This window comes from Morchella importuna, assembly GCF_003444635.1.
Source record: "Morchella importuna strain M04M26 chromosome Unknown Morimp01GS027, whole genome shotgun sequence".
NCBI classification, from domain to species: domain Eukaryota; kingdom Fungi; phylum Ascomycota; class Pezizomycetes; order Pezizales; family Morchellaceae; genus Morchella; species Morchella importuna.
Genome location: NW_025763424.1, coordinates 352,076 through 367,525, shown reverse-complemented (window position 1 = coordinate 367,525; position 15,450 = coordinate 352,076). Strand labels below are relative to the sequence as shown.

General features: G+C 46.2%; 4 protein-coding genes across 4 annotated transcripts; 3 read left to right on the top strand and 1 right to left on the bottom strand.

Moving 5' to 3' along the window:
• Positions 1-419: 419 nt before the first annotated feature.
• LAJ45_08019 (uncharacterized protein) lies at positions 420-4,558 on the top strand (the record flags this gene model as incomplete). The annotated part of the gene is made up of 10 exons (XM_046117573.1): positions 420-784; positions 1,444-1,740; positions 2,121-2,626; positions 2,742-2,781; positions 2,967-3,040; positions 3,229-3,305; positions 3,571-3,751; positions 3,895-3,927; positions 4,216-4,274; positions 4,349-4,558. 10 exons carry the CDS (start codon positions 420-422, stop codon positions 4,556-4,558), a joined length of 1,842 nt encoding a protein of 613 aa, XP_045969222.1.
• Positions 4,559-6,706: 2,148 nt separating this feature from the next.
• Positions 6,707-6,967, top strand: LAJ45_08018 (uncharacterized protein; the record flags this gene model as incomplete). Its single annotated transcript, XM_046117572.1, has 1 exon — positions 6,707-6,967. The coding sequence occupies one exon, from the start codon at positions 6,707-6,709 to the stop codon at positions 6,965-6,967; it is 261 nt and encodes an 86-aa protein (XP_045969221.1).
• A 1,671-nt stretch (positions 6,968-8,638) lies between these two features.
• On the bottom strand, positions 8,639-10,455 carry LAJ45_08017 (uncharacterized protein; the record flags this gene model as incomplete). Its single annotated transcript, XM_046117571.1, has 6 exons — positions 8,639-8,704; positions 8,997-9,136; positions 9,270-9,444; positions 9,509-9,833; positions 9,921-10,045; positions 10,147-10,455. 6 exons carry the CDS (start codon positions 10,453-10,455, stop codon positions 8,639-8,641), a joined length of 1,140 nt encoding a protein of 379 aa, XP_045969220.1.
• A 399-nt stretch (positions 10,456-10,854) lies between these two features.
• LAJ45_08016 (uncharacterized protein) lies at positions 10,855-11,988 on the top strand (the record flags this gene model as incomplete). Its single annotated transcript, XM_046117570.1, has 2 exons — positions 10,855-10,974; positions 11,056-11,988. The coding sequence occupies 2 exons, from the start codon at positions 10,855-10,857 to the stop codon at positions 11,986-11,988; spliced, it is 1,053 nt and encodes a 350-aa protein (XP_045969219.1).
• Positions 11,989-15,450: the final 3,462 nt, after the last annotated feature.

The window sequence follows — 15,450 nt, the reverse complement described above, 5'->3', positions numbered from 1 at the left end:
GATTGGCCAGAGTTCTGGTGTGGCACGACAGGAAGAAACCGTCGCAGATCCTCCACAAAAGCCGGTTTGCCTCGGTCCCGCCGTTGCAGTGTGGCGTAGGGCTAGCCGTATATGGCTAACCTGTCCTCATCACAACATGTGAAGAGATTCGTTTCCGGACTGAAATCGCGCCCTGAAGACCCTGAAACAGGACTGATCTGTGGGGAACGAACGAGCTGTCGGCCTCGGTTTGTCCCGTGTGATTTTCACCTAGCCTTTAGCCTCTGTGTGAGGTCGGCAATCCGGATACCGTAGATCCCAAGTTGTCCCCAACGTATCCCATCCCATCACATCCCTCTAAATTCTGAATAACCTAATTACATCTACATCTCTTTCTCGACAACAAATCCCAAACGACCTTTCCGACACACCCGCGCGTTATGGCCTCCTTCACCCCAACCCCTGTGGACTCGATCGCGTCAACGGTCACCCGCCTAGACGCGGCCTTCGGCACTCTCAAGTCTCACCCGCTCTCTTTCCGCCTTGAGCAGCTCGGCCGCCTCTACTGGGGTCTCCGAGACAATGAGCAGGCACTCTATGATGCGTTGGCAGCCGATATCGGGAAGCCGGTTTTTGAGACATTCATGACCGAGTTCGCGTGGCCATTGAGCGACATCGTGAATGTTATGGAGAACCTCAAGACCTGGGCGGCGGATGAGCCTATCACCGACGTGCCATGGACTACCAAGCTTGTCAACAGACCAGTCATGAGGAAAGATCCTATGGGAACAATTCTAATTATTGGGTAGAGTCCTATTCTTTTTTTGGTCTTTTTTCTTCTCGTTCTTCATTACAGCGTTTCCCTGCGTCGTGAGCACGCGGGATACCGAGCAGAGAGGACCTACATCACTTAAAATCTGCAGTCAAGGGATATTTGTACTCGAGATGTCAGATTGAAGCCGCTCAGACAGAAGGGTAATTGATCTAAAGACTGCAACAATGTGAGCTCTTATTAGCTGCCCAATCACTCGCACTGTTGGATGGTCTTTGGCCTTCATCGTGAGCTATATTGGGTTGCCTATGGTATTACTCGCCATAGTTCTTTGGGTGGCTTCAAACCGGCCGCACGACTATTAATTGATTAATTGATTAATTGATCGGCCGATCGATTGGTTGATTGATTGATTGAAATTCATTAATTATATGCAGCCCGGAGGACATAACAGGGCCGCACGAGTAGGTGAATGCTCGCCTCACAGGGAAACGCTGTATTTGCTCTCGTTTTCTCCCCCGAATATTAGGGGTTTCTTTGCCACATTGAGCACCGGCTATACCAAGGAAGCAAGGGTGTGTGGGACAGCACAAATTGTCATCACTCTCGAGTGTTAAAACAAATTTGACCTACTGATGAATTACATAACAGGACCTGAACTTGAACTGACTTGCATACTTCTGGTCCGACAGAGCTTCAAACTTCCCCGTTCAATTGACCATCAGTCCGCTAGTTGGAGCGATAGCCGGCGGTAACGCAGCCGTTGTGAAACCCAGTGAGCTGACTCCAAGATCTTCTGCACTTATTGCGAAAATCGTCGAGGATGTTCTGGACAGTGAATTTTACGCGGTCGTCAATGGCGGGGTCGATGTGACGACGAAGCTCCTGGAGCTGAAGTTTGATAAGATTGTCTACACGGGAAGCACTTATGTGGGGAAAATTGTTGCTACAGCGGCAGCGAAGCATTTGACGCCTTGTATATTGGAATTGTGGGTTTTCCTGTCCCAAATGAAGACTTTTGAAAAGCGATGCCCTTTGAAGAGTGGAATACTTGGTAGTCTTGTATCAATCCCCTACGAGCAGTAAGCTGCTCAGGTACTTGGGGACTTGAGCTGCAACTCAATGCTCTGAAGAAGCTCGGAGAAGCTCACCCTTGAAACCTTAATGGAGCTTGACACAGCTTGATGGAGTCTGACGCAGCTTGATGAAGCCCGGAAGAGCTTGAAAGGCTTGGTCGAGCGATATTCTGCTTCTCATCAACTCTAAAGTACCCTTAGTTGCACCCTTAATGGTGTCATGCTATAGCTATTGGCCTTAATATGGTTGATCGCACCAATTGCAGAAAATCGCGCTGACAACCCATCTGCAGAGGCGGTTTAAACCCCGTGTTCGTCACCAAATCTGCCGATGTAAAAACTGCTGCTAAAAGGATCGCCTGGGGGAAGGTCCACAATGCCGGCCAAATTTGTCTAGGACCTGATTACGTTCTCATACACCCTAGCCTCGAGCGCGAATTTGTCGAAAGTTTCAAAAATGCACTCAAAATATACCTCCCGAATGGTGCGCAGGCCTCCCCGGATTACGGCAAAATAGTCAATGATAGAAACTTCAACCGCATCAAGAAGCTGTTGGACAACAGTAGTGGAACAGTCTTGTGTGGCGGAAGCGTCGACGAGTCAACAAGGTTCATTGAACCAACACTTGTGAAAGTGACAAATTCGAGTGATAGTTTGTTGAGCGAAGAAATTTTCGGCCCTGTGATTCCTATGATGGTTGTAGGAAAAGTCGATGAGATGGTATTATTGGCGAAGAGGCTGGGGGATACGCCGCTGGCGATGTACATCTTCTCTGCGGATAAGTTGGAGCAAGAAAAGAGTAAGTCCATCCTCGCTCACCTCAGTCGGCCCGCCTCAGTTTTGGCCGGCGGCCACTTTATGCTCGCCAACGGGGAGCTGCTCTTTGTCAACACGGTGAATAACCGCGGCTGCAGTTCTCAAGAGTGTGAGGTCTGGGGGTGTCTCCATTAATGAGTAAGTTTCACAACCCCTTGCGTTTCCTAGTCGTTGAAGTGGAGCATGACCAAGTCTTCAACCTTCGCATTGGCTCTCTGACTACGGAGCTGTATTCCTATGGAGCTGTTGCTTTCGTGAATTAGTGATGCGCTTGGAACCCTCTGCAAGCAATGTTCGAATTGCTGACAATAAATAAAACGCAGTGTGATTCTTCATGCCTCAAACAGCTACATTCCCTTCGGCGGGGTTGGTGAATCCGGACATGGAAAGTACAGAGGTGAGTTGAGCTGGTGTTTCGTTGTCACGATCCTTGGCGACGGTCTCGTGGTCTCCCCCTTCGACTCCCTTTCCCTTGTATGGACGAACAGAGGAGCACTGGCGAGCATTATTTACTTTTGCGGGGAAATACCAGCTAGCGGGTATGCAAGCCTTGCTTTTGTGCTAAATAATCTGGGGTGCTTCTAGGCCGTGATACTTTTGATTCATTCGTACACAGACGACCGATCCTCAGTCAGCCACTCTGGGTTGAGGGGCAGCTCAGCGTAAGTTTGGTCCGCGTTGCTTTTTCCCCTTTTCCAAAAAACACATTTCTCCTCCCATGCTTTCAGAGGACGCTCGCGTGTGAATGTCACGATGGGACATTTACCGGCAGTCTGTGGCCATTTTGCTTCTTTTGGCCATAAACACTCGCTTGAATGCGGCTTCCTTTTTCAGTACCGTTGTGTTGTGCACTTTCTAGACTCATCGAGGGAACGATGGAATAACGAACTAATGTTTTGGTGTTGATTCTTTTTTTTGTCTCAATAGATTCGCTACCCACCTTACACGCCAAAGAAGCTTGCGGCTTACAAAAGATTTGTGGCTCACCCAGCCGTGAAATTTGGAAGAGATGGAAAACATTTGCCACAGTCCTTATGGCTTTGGGCCTTCTTGCTAGGCTCTTCCAACAAGAAGGGGGGCGTGTTCAGATATTTGCTTGTTGTGCTTGGTAAGTGAACTTTTTACTCTTGTCCGCTTAGACAATTCGCAAAGTACCTCATGACAAGTCTCAAACGTCATATGGCCCTGTGCAATCTCACGATCCTCGTTGTGGTGTGCTGACTCGGGGTTGCATTTGCGTTGGGACGTTAGCTGGAGTGTTGTGGGCGAGAAAATTTCTCCCAGGTGCCAAGGCATAACCAGGTCCAGCTTCTCACTTTTCACGATGCCGAGAAGGTGCTTTCGATCAGAGAATGATTTTTATTTGCTTTTTGAAAAGGAAAAAAAAGGCGGTCACGCAGTACCGGTTGCTAAGGCACTTTTCTTGTTGTTTTCCTGTGAAGTACCAGTACTAGCTAGAGGCCAAGGGCCAATTGAATGCCTCTAACCCCGAAGTTTAAGACAAGAAAGGATTGACGCTTATATGACGCCAGCTCGGTCTTGGAACGTTGTGAATTGCTTTTTATGTTGCAGTTTCGCCTTCCCAGGTTTGGTTCAGATTTTTTCCTCACCTGCATCAGATTTCTGAAGCAGTAGGTCTCCCCCAGATTTCACTCCCTTACGCCGCACGCACGGTGCCTTGGTTATGGAAGTTTGAGATTTGCAGTGTCAAGTGATCTGCCCGAGAGGGAAGAGCGCATCATGTAACCAGGGGCCCGTCGGCCTTTGCACGCAATCCGAACACCGAGCCTCCTCAAGCTGTCAATTTCACCGATACGATCGAAGGGGGCTATTCTCGGCATTCTCGGCCAACCGCTCCAAGCAACTCGCACAGACGCCACTTCTACCGGTGTTCTTCGCGTTGGGCTACCCCTAGAGGACAAAGAGCAGCATGTGCGGTCTCGAAAAGCCACGAGGGAGTTCTCAGTTGTAAAGTATTGCGGGGAACAACCAGGGATTCAGGTTCAAAATAATGATTTATGCCGGCTATGTTCTAGTGCACGTGTGTCTGTCGTGAATTAGAATTGGAATGGCGAGATCTTGGGGATGTACCTGCAGCTTGGGGTCAACGCCCAGCGGCGAGGCGGCGAGCTTGCTCCAACCTACCCACATACCCACATGTACTCTATGTACCCAGGTGGACTGAGCTCTTGGCTGGGACGGTTTTGTGGGGATCAATGAACTATTGTTAGAAAGAAGAAGTTGGTGCCTTGTTTGGAACGCATGGAAAAAATTTTCCTCATCGCTTCTGTGTTTCTTTTTCTTTGAAATGTTCTTTTTCTTTCACTTCTGTCCGTCTGCCTAGGTACGGCGTCCTTGGAGCTCAGGTCAGTCAGTTAGGGTTTCGTGCGTCTGATGACGTCTCTAGGGAGATCAGATCGAGTTGGGGACGACACAAGAAGAAACGTCCTCTGATCAATTTCCTCCAGCCTCGATTCAATTTTTTTTGAAGCAGGACGCGCCACACTTGGATGTTGGGTCTGACCTGCTGAAATGAGGCGGGAATAACGTATTCTTGCGCAACCAAAGAAGAAGAAAGAAATAATTCTTTGACAGCACCCACACACCTGGGCCATTTGAAGTCACTTCCATTTTTCCTAACTTCCCTTGCAACCAACAAAGGTCAGATGGCCAACCCGTGCTCCACAATTACCTAACAGCCATGCCCATTTACGGGAAGGAGGCTTCGCCTGGCAACCCCTCCACGACCATATTTGGTTGGTTGCGCAGTTTTCTTCTCGTAATGAAAGCGCCTAGAACAGGAGTAGGGCCTACTGCAACGGTCGGCATGGCATGGCACCTCACCTTCACCTAAAAAAATTTCACTCGTCATCATTTCTCACGATGATATTTTTTCTCCTTCCCTCCCTTTGCAGAAAGAAGCAATATAACCGCGAAGGGAGCCCTGTGCTCATCCCCTATCCGCAGCCCTAACCGAACCAGCGGCAGGGGGCGTTGCGTTAGTAGATGTAAATCGTTTTTTTTTTCACACTCACTTGTTCTCGGCTCTTTCAAAGTGCAGTGGTGCAGTGAATGTTTGAACATTGACCTGCAGTTGCAGTTGCAGTAGCACATACGGGTACTCTAACAGGAGCAGTAGGTACTCGTAAGTAGTCACTCAGTTGGTGGCCACAATGAAGCTGGCCCACTCCACTGGATAGTAGACCGACGGCCTCCTGCGTCTGGTTGAACCATGGCCAGGAGGTAGTTGTAGTGGTGGCATGGCATAGATTGATGTATGGGTGTGTGTACTGGATCACATAGAGTAGGTATGGGCAATAACAAATCTCAATGGCGAAATTAGGTCATGGTGGTCCAAGTGCGGTAGCGGCCCCTCGTGACTGGGTCTGCTTTGATGGATGGTGGTGGACTGGTAAGATGTTGAGTGGTGTTGTTACGAGTCAGTCAGTCAGCCAAGGATGGATGCCGACGCCCCAAAGTTATTATTTGCCCATAGCATACCACAATGAGTCCCACGATCTTCAGGGCACTGGTTTATTTCCTGGAATATAAAGCCTCTTTGGCTTCCCACTAGAATTGACTTCTTCATCCACACACACAACAATACACAGCAATTACATCTTCGGTGTCTTATTCACTCACAGCTTCCAACAAATATACTCATATCGTATATATAACACCAACCCCCTCGAGTGGAAATATATATAGCATCCTCATATCTTTCCTCAATACCATCAATACAAACAGCTCTCGAACTTGAATTCAATTAGCTTCTACCTTACTACCATACCTAAATAACCATCACCAAACATCACAACTCTCCAAACCAGCAAAATGACCATCCAAATCACCGAGGGTTCTCCAGTCCACGACAGCGGTGCTTACTACCACGCCGGCCGCGGCGGTGCAGGCAACTACCGCCGTCTTACCAGCAGTTTCTATAGCTCCACTCCCCCAGCAACTACTATCCCCACTACTACACCTGCCACTACCCCTCACACTCAAGTTTTTCTTTGGGGGGCGCGGCGGTGCCGGAAACATCAAGCCCAAGACCGAGCGAGCAATGTTTTCCTTTGACGAGGAGCTTGAGCGTGATCGATTGTTCCACCAGCACCACGCCCCAGTCTACTCCATTGGCCGTGGAGGTGCCGGAAACGTCGTTCCTGCCCACAGCAACACTGTTTCAACTGAGCCGGACTCACCACGAAGCTCAACTAGCTCCACTTGCTCAATCAGATCAGCTCCCCGCTTCTCAACCTCAAGCATAAGGTCAGGAGCCGACAAGGTGTGGGACACTTTGACTCGCGTCAACTCGAGATCATAGGTCCAATCCAATTTCAACATTGCGTTCTTTCCTACATCTCTTTTTCGTCTCTGGAGTTCAACCTCGGTCGGTCGGTCGGTCGGTCGGTCGGCGAATGATTCAATAGCCTAGTTAGTCGGTCAGAAAAAGAAGCAAAAAAAGCTTGTATATACCTGCTTTTACCTTCTTTCTCCGGCAAAACTTGGACGGGATAATATTTGCTTTACTTGATATTTATTTCTTTTGCAGGCGGGAATTGTTTTTGGAAATCGTCGATTTAAATCTTTGTGGCGTCTATACTTTTTTTTCCTTCTTTTTATGTATTTTTTAAACAAACTGTATTTTTTTTATTTTTTTTTTAGCAGGCAGGGGGTGGGAAGTGGCATCTTCCTCCTCTCTCCTGTACGCACCACCCTCAACCTTCTTAAAAGAGAAAAAACCTGTGGGAAAAAAAAGTTTGGGAATATGGATCTGGAAAATCTTGGGACTTTGGAACATGGAACAACGGGACTTGCTTATTTTTTTCTTTTGTCTGCTATCAGACTGGTGGTGTTGAGCGTTTTTTCCATTTTTTAACGAATTTTCTACTCAGTTTACTACTAGTTACTTAGCTAGCCTGTACGATATAATATGGTGGCGGGAGAGTTTGTAACTACATTATGGTTATACTCGGCTTTTGAATCTCAAAGACTCATACATATACCCGCAACTCATTCTCATGATTCAACACTTTGCAATTGGCACTTGAAGATCCATTTATTCGCCTCTCTAGACCGAATCTTTTGACATTCCGCGTCTATCCATACCATTCCATCTGCCATACCCGTCCAAGGAGGCGTTAAGAACCTAGAGTAAACTTGTCAAAATACAACCTGTCGTCATATTTTAGTATGACGCTAAGTAACCTGATGATGAATTGTGGCCACGGTGATGCTGATGATGATGATGATTGACTATGTATATGATGGCAGATAACGAGGAAATACAGAGTACAAAGAAAGCCACCATAAACAGGATTGGTTGGGCGGGTAACCAGACCCGAAACACCGAATCTCGTGATCTCAAACGGAAGCAGTAACCGCAACAAACAAAAGTAAACAAAACAGCATTCTCACGATGTTCAAGACGAGTGGTAAGTTTGGGCTGGAGCTGATCCCTTTGCTTTTGGTTGATTGGGTGAGATTGGCACTCAGCCGAAAAATAGTAACAAAGCCAGGGGAAGGGGGATCCGAGGCGTCCTAAGACCTAGGCTACAAAAATCAAAAAAACACAAAGAAAAAAAAGGCATGCACGGTTTTCAGCCGGTGATCCGTGGAGTTAGGTGAACAGACAGACGCAAGGCAAAAGCCCACCGGTTCGGAGATTTCGGTAGTACGCGAGTCAATTCTTTACCTAAAATCTCTCTCCTTCCCCGCAATTAATCGTCGTACATACAGGTACGTACATAACAATTATATGGCCAAAGCGCGCAATTATTTAATAGAACGAAGAAAGAATAGGGTATGTGGCTTCCTCTTTGAACAAACCAGTAAAAAACAACTCCCTGTAAATGCACATTATGAATGTGATGTTATTCCCTAATCTAAGCACAACATCTCAGCAGCAGCACAACTAATCTCGTTGAATTATGATGGCTTTGGCTCGTCTTTCTAGGTGTATTTCCAGCAGTGACTGCCCTTTACTTGCACGGGGCTAAGAGCTAAATTTTGTGTGGATAATCTCCGGGTTCTCATGCCAGTCATCGATGCTCACCCACATCTAATACAGGTACACCAAGGTGTATGTTAGCCTAATATATTCAGATGATGATGTGACGCTAGGTTCTCTACGAATTGTGGTTGCGGAAATAGTAGTACCCCACACGTGTCAAGTGTGGTTTGCTACAGAAGATCCACATGCCAAGCCACAGGGATAGTATATTTTCAACACGTAAAAAAAATGCAGAAGTTGCAACATGAAACGTAAGCGGACGGTTAGGGTCAACCCGGAGATCACCTCTAACCGAATGGGCGTATATTAAAGAATTGTGTGAAAATGGCATAAGACTGACCTTTCTAAACGTGCTCAACCCCGCTAGAATTGAACCTCCAATCCATGTGCTGTACTTGCGTTCTGGCGGCGCAAATATTTTAATTTTCATATCCTTGACCGCCAGACGTTTCACCTCCGAAAGAAGTCGGTCACCAAACCCTGTACAACCATTTTTAAGACACGGTCAGCTGCGTGAACATAAAGTGCGCACACAATTTGCGGTTAATAAACACCATAGGTTCTGCCACGAGGCTACCAGCAATGGCGACCCTCGTACAGGCCAAAAACGTACCTCTGGTGAGGGTGGAGCCCCCCGACAAAACAATGTTGCCGAATAGATCCTTCCTCAAGTCCATATCCGTTCTATTGATGGCGTCTACTACAATTTGGTGGATCCCTGGATACTCAAGACCAATGATTTCTGGGTCGAACAATATCTCTGGAGCTCTGAAACGCTCTGAACCGAGCTATCCGCATATATGATGTTAACGTCAAGCTTTTACTTCATGCAATAGTGTACGGGTCCCTTACCCGCAAAACGTGGCCATCCGGTAATCTATACTCCTCGACTCTGCCTGACCCGCCGCCTGCCCACTCCTTCTCCTCCTTCTTTGGGTCAGAGGCAATGTAGCAAGCCTTTTCCTTCATCAGCCGTACAACTTCCTTCTCGGCAGATGTGTGGAACACAGCACCAGCTTTTCGTAGCAGGACCTGCAGATGCTCGGTCACGTCGCGACCAGCTACATCGATACGGCGGATAGCTGAGGGCATTGCGAATCCCTCATATACAGGGACAGCGTGGGAAACACCGTCACCGGAATCAAGAACTATGCCCGTTGTTCGACCGGAAGCGTATCTGAATATCCAGTGTGACCATGGATTAGCAAATTGATATTCCACTGGCGTTGTAAAACGTAATCAACAAATGGACCGGGCAGCAAACAGTGATAAAACAGCTTGTATAGAAGTGAATAAAGCAGGCACATTAAAAGTTTCGAAAAATATTTGAGCAGCTGTATCTCTATTCGTTCTAGGATTCAGTGGCGCTTCTGTCAAAAGCACTGGATGCTAACCCATAACCCAATTAGCTTCCCCCCGCTCGTTACTACTAAACCTCTAGAGAATATTTCCAATAAAAATAAATAATGAAATCAACCCATAAAGCTTACCTCTTCTGATAGTGTTTTGAGCTCCTCACTGTAGATATACTGCCAGATTCTCTCCATATCATCCCAATCCGTAACTATTCCATGCTCCAGCGGATACTTGATCTTGAGCAAACCACGCAATTCCTGTGCTCGAGATCCTATGAATACATCACCCTCCAATGCTCCTGCAAGCACTCTGGTATGTTTTGGTCGTCCTACAAAGGAAGGGAAGAAGCATTTCGGTAGGTCTTCTCCAGCAAACCCAGCTTTGACAGTTCCTGATCCATTGTCGATAACGACGGGCTGATTGTGAAGAGAGTCGAGAGCCATTGCGGGGTGAGGTAGCTTACTAGCTGTCCACAACGCAATTCAAAGCGTCCTGACAGAAAATATCTCAGGGAGAAATATGGAGATGCCTGGCCACAAGATAGATTTGAAAAATTGGTAGAATAGCTGGTGGTGATGTTCCTAGGCCGATTGTTAATTCCCCTGTGTTGGCAAGAAGAGCCTCCAGGTTACCCTGCATGCCAAGGCTTGAAGTTCCCCACACTGGGGACTGCCTCATCTGTCAAGTGTTTCGCCGGGTTGATTCATCAGTAAACATATTATCTTTCAGAAAAGATAACACAATACGGAATCACTCAACAAAAGATCTCAAGATTTTCCAGAAACCACCCTCCAACCCAACCCACTCGATCTTTCCATTCCTCCGAAACATCAACTATCACCATGACTTCAATCGAATTGCCCGCAGCTGCGGACTTCCACGTCCATCTTCGTGATGGCAGCATGATGGAAACCGTTGTACCCACTATTAAGAAGGGTGGCGTTTCTCTCGTCTATGTTATGGTAATTCACGGCCCATCACGCAATTATCAATATTCAATTCAAGCCAATATTCTTATTTTATTTATTTATATATATACATAGCCAAACCTCGTTCCTCCGATTACTACGGTCGAGCAAGCTTTATCCTACCATGCGAGGCTTCAGGCTATTGATAGCTCCGTGACTTACATGATGACACTCTACCTCTCCCCCGAAATTACCCCCGCTGTCATTGCCGAGGCCGCCAAAACAAATGAGATTTTCGGTGTTAAATCCTATCCCAAAGGACTTACTACCAATTCTGAGAGCGGTGTTGTCTCGTATACACAGTATTATCCTGTATTCGCTGCAATGGAAGAGCATGACTTAGTTCTCAACCTCCATGGTGAATCCCCATCGTCGGAGACCACTACAGTCCTCAATGCCGAAGAAACTTTCCTCCCAACCCTATTCGACATCCATGAAAAGTTCCCCAAGCTCCGCATTGTCCTTGAACACTGCACTACTGCTGCGGCAGTCGAGGCCGTCAAAAAATGTGGTCCTACAGTTGCAGCAACTATCACTGCTCACCACCTATACTTGACTATTGATCAATGGGCCGACAACCCGCACTGCTTCTGCAAGCCTGTTGCAAAACTTCCTTCAGATCGTGCAGCACTTGTTAAGGCTGCTACATCAGGAAATCCGAAGTTTTTCCTTGGAACCGATTCCGCACCGCACCCTAAATCTGCAAAGGTGGGTACTGCAACTGGAAAAACTGCGGCGGGTGTGTTTACGCAGCCGTATGCGGTGCAGTATATTGCTACTGCGTTTGATAGGGCGGGGAGGGTCGATATGCTGAAGGGATTTGCGTGTGACTTCGGGAGAGCATTTTACAAGATCGTAGAGAAGGGTTTGGGCAGCAAGGATGGTGGGGTCATTGTGCTGAGTAAGGATCCGGGGGTAGTTGTGGTTGACACGATCGGAGCAGGTGAGGGGGTTGTCGTGCCGTTCCACGCAGGGGAGAAAATTTGGGGTTTGCAGTGGAAGGCGTAGGTTCCCGAGGGGCCGGATTCCGAATCGTATGGACCATGTAAGCGGATTGTTGAATTTTATGGTATTCAAAAAAAAGTCTAGGGGAGTTTGGGTTTGTTGGGTATTTAGAGTGGGGGGAAAAAAAACTCGCAAATGAAATTCTGGAGTACTAGTCATATGTTTGGCTATACTGACATTGAGTGATAATACATGATCTGAACTGTGAACAAACTAATAAGTATTACCTTGACGGTAGCAATATAACTCATGATTTGCTTCACGGTTACGACCAACCCAACGACGCAATAGCCTCGCACGGGGGCACAACGCAAGCACAGGCACAGGAACCTGTAGAGGAAGTCTCACCAGATACCCCTCAGATAAATCTAGATCGGATCATGCAAGCCATGACATCTCAAGTGTGTTAATCCGTCCATCTCCCGTCGGCCTACATATTTTTTTATGCAATATTTTTTGACAAACTTCGGGTGCCTCCGAAAAAAGGAAAGAAGCGACGGCGTGGGGGAGATACGTCACACTTTATAAACCTCCTCGATCCCCATCTCAAAGTTCGATTTCTGAAAACTTCTACCTAAAAAATAAGCATCTTCACTAACAAAGCCAATGATCTAGCCCTGTAATGATTTACAACAGGGGCTGGTGAGTTAAGCTTATTTCCACGTACGCAGGAGGCGTAGCCGCTGCGAGGAAAACAATTCACGCCTTCCGCAGGAAAGTTGTGCCACTGAAGAATTTTTCGACATCCCGATATCAGTATGATATCGGCGATCATTGATTTCATTGCATATGAGTGATAGCTGGTGAGTGGAAACAAGTATTCGGGTTGCAGTCCCCGCTCAGGCTTAGCGGGTGCGAGCAGGGGTGTAAGTTTCTGCCAAGACCTTACAATGAAAATCCAATCGGAGATGATTTCAAAACTCTACGCCTCGATTTTGGTCTCAACTGCGCATTTCCTGAGTTTTGAATTCAAGACATTAGTGGGCCCCCTGAGGCTCGAGCTCAGAAACATCAAACGTTCACAGACCAACTAAGTGATCGCTCATAAATTGTCTTGTCTTGACAGCACAGAAGGTTCCAGAATTACACAGCCTACCTGTTTAAATAAGGTTGTACGAATCAAATCCAGGTCGATTGACAGTTACTGGCATATTGTCCTTTCCAAGGCTGACCTGTGATCGGCGGAGATTGGAGTCACGGCCTCACTATATGGGTCACGGAGGAGAGCAATATTGCGTAAGCTATGTCCGCAAGTTTGAACACATACGCAAGACTTAGAGGCGCAGCATATGGTTTAGGATGCCACGAAAGCCAGAGGTGAAATTTCATCCCCCAGCCCCTAATACCGGCTTTCACCTTCTGAATTAATTCGCTGTTGATTCATGAAGGACATCTACCCACGTACCGCGAATGAAGGACAACAGTTAGCTATGGTCTCGATCTACCTACTCAACGTCTAGGCGATACCGAGAAAATATCTGCCTAGGTTTCCAAGGCTTGGTTTAGTGGGTTTGGGTCTATATTACAAGGAACCCAAATGGTTATATTTTACGATTAACATTTAGTGGTGATTAACATTTAGATACGGACCACCATCTTCTCTATTTTATTTATAATTACAAGTATCGGAATATAGAGACCAACGATACTCTAATACAAACCTATCACACCCTACCATGTCACATGATGACTGCAATATCGTTTTCATCATCCATCACTCGGCCCGTGTCGCATAGGAAGTTGGCTAAACCTTGTACGATCCCTTTTTGTGGGGGCCAAAAGTCACAACAAACTAGACGAATAATTAGTGAGAGATTGATTCAGATCTAGTAATTGATAAGACAACCCAACCCTCACGGGAAACGGCCGGTATCTATTAACTAATGGATAGTAAAAGAACCTATCTAGTACAGGTTTGTGGGTTACTTAGTAGATCTCAAACTCAGACGGGGTCGGTTGGATTTGTTGAGAGTTATTATAAGGATAGCAGTAATTGGCTGGCAAATTTGTAGCTAGAAAATTGATCGGTACATAACGTAGTCGAATTGGGGATAAAAAAATACAGGTCTCACAGAACCCATAGACAGAACAGGGCTTTAGAAATTAGGGTTGACCTTTTTTTGGAAAGGAAAAAAAAACCCGTCTTCTAGTACCTTTTGTAGTCTTATGGAGGACTCGGGACATGGGTGTATCCCATCTATACGTGTTTGTCGGAGTGAATAATTTCCATAAGATGTAGGTCGCTGTATTAATACGCACTGAATTATAAGTGTGTACATGGCTCTACAATGTAGTGAGTTTTGTGCCAGGACAGGTAACACCGCTACAAGTACAATACCGGAAATCGGGGTACCCTAGTTACAGGAGTAATGCTGTAAGGTGCGCAATTTTTTGCTGCTCAGATGCCCCGAAGTTAAACCAGTAGTGTTGGGAATATTTTATTCCTATTAAGACGTGTTAAATAAAGTGCTGCATTTAGACAGAACTGATACTGTATGGCGGAAAATAATAAATTTTGAGGGATACTATATCAATACCATCACAATACCATATCAATAATTCTAGTATGCCCGCACAGGGCGGCCATCAAAGCCACCCCCGCTCTGACCATCAGTAACGCCGCATGCCACGTACTGTCATTCTCATTGCTGTCACGCTGTGACTAGTACAGTGTCACACAGTACTTTGCTACATGTACTAGTATAGGCTTCGTCAGCTATTAACTCCAAACAGACTTACCACCCTATATAAACCAGCCTACAACATGTATCTGATTGAATTCATTCACATGCGCATGTACGTACCAGCCACCCAGGGTATCAAAACTGACAAAAATACAACCCCTACAGTCAGTTTTAAATTCTATATCGAGAACCTGCTAGTCTCGATACCTGAAAATGACATTTTATTATAAACTTTAGTGATACTGATGCGGCATTTAGGCGAATTACCGAATCAATACCGTACCAATACTAGATTTCTTACAATACTGTAAGAATACTGGATGTAAGAGAATCAGTATTGACTGAATAATTCGTATTTCTAAATACATTTTATTTTTACCTGATTGCTACTACTTATACTAATAGTCTATTATATAACAGACTACGGAAGTATCATAGGACTCCGATGGTATCACAGGCAATAAAAGAGCACTACCGTGGCGTAATTACCCCCATTTCCGGTATTGTAGTGAGCCAACTAAGTATCGCCCATGATAAGACTAGCGCTATAGGATGGCTGAAAATTTTAATCCATGTCTCTTTCATCAAGCGCCGTTGGTGCAGGGGTAGCATAGTTGCCTTCCATTATCAATGTTAGCAACTGGGAAGGGTTCGAGTCCCTTACGGCGCATAATTAGAGCTAAATCCACGATATCCTTTGAGGGAGTTGATGGTTATGGTTTAATTTTTGAAAAGCAGATTTTATGGCACTATAAACTCTAAATTTAAGGAATTATGTTCT